General features: G+C 37.8%; 1 protein-coding gene across 1 annotated transcript; it reads left to right on the top strand.

Annotated features, from left to right (window-relative positions):
• The first annotated feature begins 2,150 nt into the window (after positions 1-2,150).
• On the top strand, positions 2,151-9,194 carry LOC121427675. The gene is made up of 5 exons (XM_041624194.1): positions 2,151-2,385; positions 3,728-3,892; positions 4,441-4,581; positions 7,292-7,393; positions 8,605-9,194. Exons 1-5 carry the CDS (start codon positions 2,296-2,298, stop codon positions 8,857-8,859), a joined length of 753 nt encoding a protein of 250 aa, XP_041480128.1. The 5' UTR covers positions 2,151-2,295; the 3' UTR covers positions 8,860-9,194.
• The last annotated feature ends 1,592 nt before the right edge of the window (positions 9,195-10,786 follow it).

Here is a 10,786-nt window from a genome sequence, read left to right as displayed (position 1 = left end):
CTTCATCAGCGAGAGAGAGGGGGATGTTATTAGCTTGTGATCATCGGGAGTGACCCTTTCTTTTCACCCAGGGGGGCGTTTCATCAATATTTGCGTCCGTCAAGTTGTCAGATCTGACAACTTTCCTGGATTCTGATTGGTTGAGAAGCACTGTTACTATAGTAACTATCAGATAAAACAGGACTTGTCGGATAAAACGTCTGACAAGTCCTTTCATGAAACGCTCCCCTGACAATATCATATTTGGGTGACACGACATTTGCTCCTGCGACAATTACTCCAGGGGTCCGTTGCAGAAAGAGTTGCGTTTAAACGCATGTCAAAAAAGCAATCACAAGTCCCAAATGCGCGCTGTTGATTGGTTGAAAATTCAAGTTGCGCATGATTTTTAGAGTTGCGTTTGATTGCAACTCTTTCTGCAACGGGCCCCTGGCTTAATTTTGTCCAAGGTGTAGGATTAGGGTTTAAATTTAGGGTTTTATGCTAGGTTTAGGGCAGGGTAAAGCGTTAAACCCAGGGTTGAAGTTGTTCATTCGATTAGTGTGGAATTTAGAGCGGAGCAAATGTCGTTGAACCTATACTTCTGTGGCGATGAACAAAAACGGTTGATGCGGTATATAATAAATTGGATTTTTGTTTAATTTTATGGGAGAGGCATCGGCAAACCAGAGTTAACCCCGAAAATGGGTTACGCCTGACCTGGGGCGCATTTCACAATTTCACCAGGTAAATTGGTCTGAGCCAATCAGATGCAAGGATTTCAGTACCTTATAACAGGATTCATTTGTGTTAATCACCAATGCATTGATGACTAAAATATAAAGTCAGTTGTTTTTGCAAATTGGTAGGCTGACCTTTCATTGAATGTTTATACCCCTGACCTCTTTATCAATCCTGACTCTAAGGTTTCCGGACGATTTGATTTCGATGGATAGTTTGACTATACCGTCAATGTACCGAAGCCAGACAATATCGCTTTAACAAGCTTACCTGAACGGGAGGATGGGGGACTGAAAGAATTTCGATGACTTTTTTTTATTGAACATTTTTTGCCGGTTATTATCGGGAGTGGAGTAGTGACTTCATATACCTCTTTTTGTTAGTAATTGTGCTGTCACTCATATCATGGACCTACTTGCTAGTAGGTCCATGCTCATATCAAGATTTTTCTAATTTTGTCACTGACTGCCGCCCTGAAAAATATAGCCCTTGCGACTAGCGGGCCCATATCCTTAGCCCTATATAAAACCTTATATGGACCTACCCAGAATCATGGAAGAAACTTCCGTTATCTTCATCTTTATTTATTGAAGAAACATATGAAAACAAATAAAAATCCATTTAAATGCCACTTTAAATTAATGGGGTTATTGGTGTGATGGGCAATGTTTTATTTTGTACCAGACATGCATTAAATAGAACAAAACTAAACAAAAAAATGAGGGGGGGGGGGGTAAATCGAACCGATTTACGTGTTCAGATTAATGTTGAAAATCAAAACAATAAAACGAGAAATAAACGACCCAGGCCTACATTTTTTTTTGGAGGGGGGAGGGTCGCCATCCTACCCAAACCGAGCCCCTCCTGTATACTTCACGGACTCTGCGATACTTTATCACTTTTTCAACTCCAGAAGTGACATAATTATATGCTATATGCGTTTATGATTCGATAAATGCCGCAGAAAGGATATTAACTAGATAAAACTATAGTATTGAGGACAGACCCTGCACGTCACCACCCGAAGGACGTGAGCTCAAACCTTGATCTGATAAATCAATTTGAGTGGTAATTGGATTAATCAACGGCTTAGTCATGTCGGCCACATTATTATGAAAGTTTAGCTGTTCAATTTCATACCATCACGTGATTAAAGTTTTTTAATAAAAATGTAAAACAAAATTTTGATCAGGTGGAGTTTTTGAAATCGCAATAAGCTAATTGATTTCAAAGTAAGGTTTATATTTTGAATCGGAAAATGATGGAGCCGGCCCATTATCCCACCCGTCCCCGCCTTTGATTTTCTCATGAAAAATGATAATTTTAGTCAACTCACCCCGCCCCTTTTTCATCAAACACGGTTATATTTCATGACGGAAATGTTTTATTTCAGGTCTCGCGGAAATTACCCAGGAAATATTCTAACCAGGTTGGTCGGAAAGGACTCAAAAGCTGTCAAAACTAACTTCAACTCGTGAAAAGTTTACAATAATCACCTTAAAATCAAAACAGGAGGTCTTTACTTGTGAGATTATTTCATTCTAGGTTTGAGACTGGAAAGAGATTGAAGCGAAGATGCCTGTTCCTCTATCAGTTTACAGTGTCCTAACGCCAGGCGTCGACTTTCAAAATGGAAGTCGGACAGAGGATCAACGCCGAGAAAGGGTGAGAAAGTTTTATTTTTATGTTATTCTTCGTGGCGCAATGGGGAAACTAATGGATAGGCACAGTGCATGGTATACTACTTACGATGCACTGCTAGTATTTCGAAAATTTGGCGTGCATGAGAGCAAAGTGAGCGAGTCCCAAAATAGATATTGAATGTTTTAATTGATATAGTTCATATTGTAAGAAAATCTGATGTGTCGGAAATATTACGAAGTTCATTCATGGTTTAGTGCATGGTAGAGCGTCAGGACATTCCCGTTCAAGAGGCCGACGCGTCGGCCTCTTGAACGGGAATAAATAACAAAAATATTTGAAATACATCTTATGCCTTCTTGATTGGCGCTCAGCATTTCGACTGGGGAAGGGTTGTAGGGCCGGCTGGGAGAGCGATTTAATAAATTGAAATTGCAACCCTGGGTAAATAAAACACTTTAATGGTATTATCATCATTTTGAAACTAAGATAAAACGTAAGATTTTAAGAAAAATTCAGTGATAAAAATAATGCTGTCGAAAGTGTAATACAATTATGATGACAAAATACTTTTTTTTCCGAGGGGGGGGGGGGGTGAAAATTCGCTTATAAGTGTTCATTCACTGAGCAGACGGTTCAAAACAATTGTATTATATTAATACTTACTTTATTTGGTTATTTCATATATTGATGATATGATTTATCATGAGGTGAAAAAAAAGGAGAGAGTGAGAAAATATGAAGAAAAGGTAAAAAAGAAGACGAAGATTAATCAAAAAGGGAGATCGGGATCGTGTTACCTCTGTTATCTAAAATGACGTCACAATTTTATTGTCTTGATCCCTCACATAAAAATATGCCGCCCTAGCGTAAATACTCTTTGTGCTGGATGAACGAACCATATTTCAACAACAACAGCAACAACGACGACAACAACAACAACAACCTGTTATTGTACAAAAGACCTAATTGGAATGTAATTAACATATATTTCTGTTGTTATGTCTGTCAACATTCGGTTGGCTAAGCTTTCATGTTTTAAGTACAGTCCTTTTTATTAAAATGTATGTCGTGTTTATGTTCAATTCAAATGTTTTAAAATTTTCTTGTTTGGGGGTTTGTATAAATCATGTTGTTATGTCTGACAAGCCTAGGTTTTTTAAGCTTTCAGGTTATCCAATACAGTCCTATTCTTATTAAAACTTATGTATGTCGTGTTGATGTTAAGTTGCCATGTGTTTCAAAATTTTTGTTTGGGGGTATTATAATCATTTTGTTCATAGCATGTTTTATTTCACATGATTTGGAAACAGATACTGGAATTGAAATGAACTGAAATGTGGATTTTTTTTATATTCATTTCAAGGTTCGTAACGTTCTGAAGTCTCCTGTTGTCTTTCTAGCCGTTTTCTTCAACCTATTATTCGCTCTATTCGTTCTCTTTGTTCTGAGCAATTATACCCGAGAACCACCGTGTGATGCGATGGATCAACCTGGAATCCTGACCACTCCTGCAGCTCCCATAGATAAGGTACGGAGAAAGTCACTTCGGTTGTCCAATAGTTGCGTGTCGCGCTTCTGAGCATTTCCAAAATGTGTGTATAAACGTATGAAACTATTATAAGCCAATTAATCAAGTGAAAGACTTGATGGGAACGGTCTAATCAGAGCTGCAAGGTTGGACATTTTTTTTCTCCTTGTTTGGTATAGGAAAATCCGTCTCATTTCTTGTAAAGGAATACGCACAATAAAGGTTGGCATCTTGGATATGGGATTATTCCATAACTACAAACGAGGCAATGTGCTAACGCTCGATCATAATACCCCCATTTCGGCAATAATTTATTGTATTAAACCAGTCTGACATGATGGGAATTAGTTGGAAGTTTCGAAGTCAGAATTCAATCAAAATAAATCAACCCCCTTTTAACGTACCTGGGTTCTTCGAGCTAACTCATTCGATCTGGTTTGGTTTTATTCACGATTGAAAATATAAACGAAATATGCAGTGCATGCTGCTGAAATGATTGTTCATAATATGCAACTAATTTTTTTTCTTCAAATTTTCCTTTTGGATAGTCTTTTCATCGTGTTGGAACATACAACCATCATCATTTTGACGAGAACTGTCATTATGACCATACCCTTAACATCCTATCTGTGGAATTGAAAGGAGACGGCTACGGGGAGAATGCAACCATAATCTATGATTTCTCTCGGGTGAGTACAGAGGCCTAGAACTAGTCTACATGCACAGACCCTTGATTTTTTGCAATTCGCATAGTGAATAATGTAGAGTCTGAAGTAGTGAGACTAAAGTAGTGAGACATTACTGTGTGTGGCTCTAAAGGCGACCGCACACCTTACGATTGGTCTGCGACTTAATTTTGAATTAAACGTGGTAGAATTTGATGCTAATATTGAGACTTGGAATATCTTACTGCGTAGTGTTCGAAATCATCGTATCAAAGCCTCTGTTCAAATATGTGACTATGCTATCATCCTTCTTAGAATAAAAGCAAATTTAATATCCAGTCGTAATGACGTCATAGCTGAGTCATACGATTGGCTACGATTTGAAACTAATTTGGCCTTTACTCCAAAATAAGACTTGCACTCTTTCAAAATGGTTATATTAGTATTCTTTCAATTAGTTTTAACCTAAAAAATGCTATGTTCCAGTCACATTTTCAGAAAATGAGCAAAATAATATGATTTGTTCCAAAATCGGATCGCGAACAGTCGTAAGGTGTGCGGTGGCCTTTATTTGACGCGGGGGGGCCACTTACATTGACGAGTGGATACCATGCGCGACCAAAAAAACACGTAAAAAGGATGTCTTTTTCACGATAGGGCACGTTACGTACGTAACGTGATAAGGGTGTCAAAAACACAAAAATAATGAAAAAAGGGTATCTATTTCGCTCCGGAAGATTACGTGTTTAGGGTCGAATTTGTGGGGATGATAAAACAAAATAATTTTTTTTATAAAGGATGTCCTTTTTGTTCGTGTTTAGAGTCCGATTTGCGCGAGGTGTAGAAGTTGGGGTCGTACTAAACCAAATAAGGTAAAGCCGACGACCGAAGGACCCGTAACAATAAAAAATTCCTGTACTTGTTTAGGGGTTCATTTCAGGGAATATTTGCCAAGAGTATCGTTTTGTTTCTAATACTTGTTAAGGGTAGGGTTTCACACGCTAATACTTGTTAAGGGGTGCATTTTCAGAATATGGAAACTACGTGTTTCGGGTGCTTTTCGAGACCCCATGGTCGCGCATGGTATCCACTCGTGAATGGAAGTGGCCCCCCCCCGGGTATTTGACGCACACAGATCGCGTCTAGCCTTAATTCTAGACATTATTGGTTAAAATGTCAAATACGGGTCTGTGCTTACAGACTAGTCTAGAACGACGACGGTCGCTGATATACGAATTACTAAATATACATGATGATTGAAATAATAGCTCGGCAATAATATGATATTCAATTTAATTCAATTCATTTAAAAATGTCCACTTTCAATCTTTTTACATTTTTAAAGTGCCGGGGAAGCATAATGATAATACATCTTTAGTGGCGTGCAGACGGAGAGGGAGGAGGGGGGGGGCTTAGGGGCACCCCCCTTGAAAAATCACGACTAAGAAAAAAAAGAGAAAGGAAAGAGAGAAGGGAGAAATATGCTAGCATTTTCTGAATATTAAATCTTTGTAATAAAAATTTCGAAAGTTTTCTCGCTCGCTCGCAACTTCTTATAAATTATGCCCGATACGCCATTCTCTCCCCCTTATTATTTTTGTGTGTTCATTATGCCACTGTGCATCGTTGGTCATGACCGTGGTTATTATGATTATGGACGGTTACGATTAAGATCGAGGTAAAGGTTAACACCCGGGGTTAACAATACAACTTAAGGCCAGATAACGAATAAGTTATGGTCGATCTTGATTTAATGGAAACCAAAGCCAAAGAAGAGAAGCAATCTCATTGGAAAGAGTAAAATGAGAGGAACAATTTAAAAAAAGTTTCATCAAAATCGGTTATGAAATAAGCAAGTTATGGACGATTAAAAAGTCTTGTTGTACTTACTATGTAGATCCTCAAATTGGCAAACATGCTTCAAAATGGCTGATTTTGTGGACAACTCTCCATTTGTTTTGTACACATATTTTCAGATTTTCCCCTTTATTTTACATATTTCATATTATCTCATCCTGACCTTGACATATATGGTGTGGATTATATTTTCCCATGACATATGTTGTGCTCAGGAGGCAAAATGCAATTTGACAGATAATGAGGAAAATCTGAAAATTTGTGTACAAAACAAATGGAGAGTTGTCCACAAAATCAGCCATTTTGAAGCATGTTTGCCAATTTGAGGATGCCCATAGACAGTACAACAAGAGTTTTCAAACTCCCATAACTTACTTATTTCATAACCGATTTTGATGAAACTTTTTTTAAATTGTTCATCTCATTTTACTCTTTCCAATAAGATTACTTCTCTTCTTGGGTTTTGGTTTCCTTGAGGGCTAATGATGAACCGAAATCGTGAAAGGAGGGACTCGCATATGAGTATATCTGACAATTCTATATGATGATAGGCCTGAATATTTCTCAAATTTTGCTCATTTTTTTTGACAGAGAGTACAAAATGGTTAGTTTGTCAAAGTAGAAAAAAATCAGAATCAGAATCTGATGGTAATTTTTACGCTTTTGAACACGGTTTTGAAAATAAAATGGGGCGGGGCTCATGCCCCCTCCCCCACCCTGGTCCCGCGCACCCTATTATTAGCGTAATTGCATGGGCTCACCCATTTTCACAAAATGGTAAGATTTTATGACTTCTGACAACATGGGAAAAATAAAGATGGCCTTTGTCATATCAAGAGTAAAAATTATCGATTTATATCTCTCGTTGATTTTATAGCGACTAATGACTTACAAGCTAACCCGGAAGCAGATATGTTTTCTTGGAGTAATTGATGAGGTCATTGATGTCGAAGTTATTCAAGACGGTGATTCAGTTAATGTAAGAGTACAACCCCTCTTATGCTTGTCATCATCATCATCAGCAGCAGCATCATCATCATCAACAACATCACCGTCATTATTATCATCATCATCACCACCACCAACACCACCATTATTGTGCGTAGCATATTTATAGCATCAATGCATGCTTCTGTTTTATTTGACCTTAATATAAGACATTGTCCCCTTTTGATGGTATTATTTGTATATTATATAACATGAAATGTTTTGTATCTTTCGTTGTTTTGCTTGTTGGTGAAATATTATTTTCAATCAACAAACATTTGTTTATTACGTTCCGGTTCCAATCAACGGGGAATATTCACATGCAGTAGACAAGTACATGTATATACCCTTAAAGAACATAGGCTCCACCCTTCATTTATAATGGGAAAAACGACTCTAATAGTTTTGCATAATATAATTTCCTTGAGTGGCATACAGATGGGGGGGGGGGTGACCCCCCAAATAAAAAAAAATTCATGACCAAGAAAAAGAAAGTAAAGGAGAGAGAGAGAAGGGGGAAATACGATATTATTTTCCAAATATTATATCAAAATCATCACAAAATTGGATTTTTGCACGATAATAAAAATGTCGAAATGTTTAAACGCTCACTTCCCTCGCTCGCATATTTTGCGGATATGCTACCCCAGAATTCATATTTTTCCGCACACATTTATGATAGGCCTATGCACCTTTTCACTTTCACCTCTCCATGGGAAGTATTCTCGCAGGAGCTTCCTAGCACATTCGATTTAACACCTGGGTATAGCAAAGAGTAGATTGATGACTTGCCAAAGGGCGCATTATTTTACCCTGCACTGACTTTTTCGTACCCTTCATTCTATTTTTAAGATCATATTCTTTTCACTATAGCCCCCCCCCCTTACCTCGTGGCGGGCAGGTTTTCTATAAATGTCTGTCATGACTAAGAGCAGAAAAGATGTTGACTAATGGCTATAAATAGATCCTTTTGACCATTCTGTCTCGCTCGTGCAGCTTCTGGTAGGGTACCTGTCTAAGCCTGAAGCTTTTTTTCGTTTTTTAATCTTCTGATTTATAGTCAGATTCCTTTCATTATCTTTTTATTTATTTATTTTTATTTTTACAGAAACACACTTAAGAATGACCTCTGCCAAATGACACGAAATATTAATATTCCTCTAGAACGTCCTGAAATATTTCTACCCTTGTTTCTTCGTACAGCTTCCTGAGACGACCGGGAGCAACTTTACATCAAGCGGGGTCATCCCGGATGGGTTCTTGCGCCTCAACACATCACCGGTCGTTGCCTTACATTGCGCCAATTTCGAGACGTATTGGGTCGAACCGGTCGATGCGTCATCGAGAGTGAGAACGGTACGCCATCATACTCATACCACTACTACAACTACCACTACCACCACGTCAGACGGAAAGACAACTACTACCACTACTACAACTACAACTTCCCAGCAATAGATGGGCGTTGCCTCGCGGAGCATCGGCGTTTATTCATCAATGACTGGTTGGCTTGCGTCAATGTTTGTGTTGGCATTATATGCCGGTTGTAATCAGATATTCTCAATTAAGCCAATGAACCAATTGAACTTCAACTAAAATTGGTCGCCGGGACAAAGCGAGCAAATTAAGGGCTTATTTCACAGTGAATAGAAATATAATGCATCATAATGCCTTGATTCGTCGAATAGACAAGGAAAAGAAATAAATATCAAATTTCAATTCCCTCTCTGTGCGCGTGATCGGCGCAGGCAATATCTTTGAGTTTGTTGTTTGACGCATGCAGTATAAGACTGGGCCGTGATGAAAAACTGGATTTGGAGTACAATGTGTCCTTTTGGATTCTCAGAGTTTAATTGACAAGGCTGTGTCAGTGTGTGCCCCCATACCAAATCGAACAAAAATAGGATTTATTGATTAGGCAATCGTGAAAACCTACTATAGTTTCGGAAAACTTTGGGAAAGCATATATGCATATGTTCTTAAAAGAATAGAAATGCTCGATCGCCAAAAGATACACAAATTCAATGTGTCCCGTGAAAAAAATTGAAACCAAAAAACTATAACTATTGATGAAGTTATCAGTACCAAGGAGTTTGTTTCATGAAATTACGGAAATGCAAGCATTGAATGAGCAGTACATACTATTCCTTATTGATTTCCTTTAGATTGATGTATCATGGGCACAAATGCTGCTAGATTTTTGAAATAGGGAAAACCACCTGTCAAATCGTTTTTGGTACCCTCTCTATTTGGACGACAAACAATTGCGTTATGGGGCAATATTATAGTGGGGATGGTGGCTTTGAAAGCAGAGGTAAAATTTTGAATGAGTGAAGCAAACAAGCCATAGATCATTATTTATGATACTTATAATTATACTCGCTTATAGCACTTAATACTTATTTTGTCGGAAGTCTCTAAGCGCTCTACAGTATATGAAGCATACTTATAGGTTTGGAATGCATTAGAATCAATCAGCTAATCTATTTGATGAAAATTACATTTGAAAATACAATACCATGGTATATGAAAATGCAATTAAGAGTACCTTTTTATTACTATTTTTTAAATCGCCAGGCAAGCCACTTCCTCCTGATGTAGCCTGTGGCGGCAGAGGGTTTGGTGGGTTAGAATGAAATTACCTGAAAAGTCCTGAGAGCGTTTCATCAACATTTTTGTCCGACTAATTGTCAAGCAGATCTGACAACTTTGGTATCTGTCGGATAAAGCATCGGATATGCCCTTTCATGAAACACTCACTGGACGGTTTTGAAACGCAATCGAAAGAAATGATGAAAACTGACGTGGAGGTTAAATTCCCCCATACTTGCAGAACCTGTACGTACGGACACCATGAAAAGATGAGAAACCAAATAAGATGCTCATGAATTATATGCATTTTGTTTTATTAACCGAGAGGTTTCTAAACGCCTATACGAGTATAAAAACGAGACTTATACTCAGATGAAATCGTATGCTTAATTTGAGAGAGATTGAATTGTCGTTATTATGTGTGTGAATGTAGATTTAAAGGCATATACTTTGTTTTCTGTGTGATGTATTTTGTCTGTGATTTATCAACAAAATGTGTGATTCTATAAAGATTAAAAACTATTTTCATTGGAATAAAACGCTCAATCTTATAAGGCTAGATTGTAAAACAATATTCAACGTTAATGGAGACTTTTGTTATTTTCTTGTCCGCAAAGTGTTCAATTTCAAATAATCAGGAGCGTTTTTCGTCTTCCCCAACCGTTGCATGCTGCACCGTCGACAATTAAGGTCGATAATTTGCATTCGAAATAAGAGTCTGGTTTTTATGAAATTGTTCGTTTCATAGAACCTGATTCAACTCATCAACGGTCATCGATCCTTTAGTCCACCC

This window comes from Lytechinus variegatus, chromosome 14 (genome assembly GCF_018143015.1).
Source record: "Lytechinus variegatus isolate NC3 chromosome 14, Lvar_3.0, whole genome shotgun sequence".
Classification (NCBI taxonomy): Eukaryota; Metazoa; Echinodermata; class Echinoidea; order Temnopleuroida; family Toxopneustidae; genus Lytechinus; species Lytechinus variegatus.
The sequence above is the reverse complement of the archived record's forward strand: the minus strand, read 5'-3'. Positions and strand labels throughout refer to the sequence as shown.

What these genes read in the sequence shown, in the direction of transcription:
- LOC121427675 (XM_041624194.1), top strand. Translation starts at nt 2,296, where the DNA reads ATGCCTGTTCCTCTATCAGTTTACAGTGTCCTAACGCCAGGCGTCGAC. An exon ending in AGGATCAACGCCGAGAAAGG is followed by an intron (nt 2,386 to 3,727) that starts GTGAGAAAGTTT and finishes ATTCATTTCAAG; the next exon opens with GTTCGTAACGTTCTGAAGTC. An exon ending in CTGCAGCTCCCATAGATAAG is followed by an intron (nt 3,893 to 4,440) that starts GTACGGAGAAAG and finishes CCTTTTGGATAG; the next exon opens with TCTTTTCATCGTGTTGGAAC.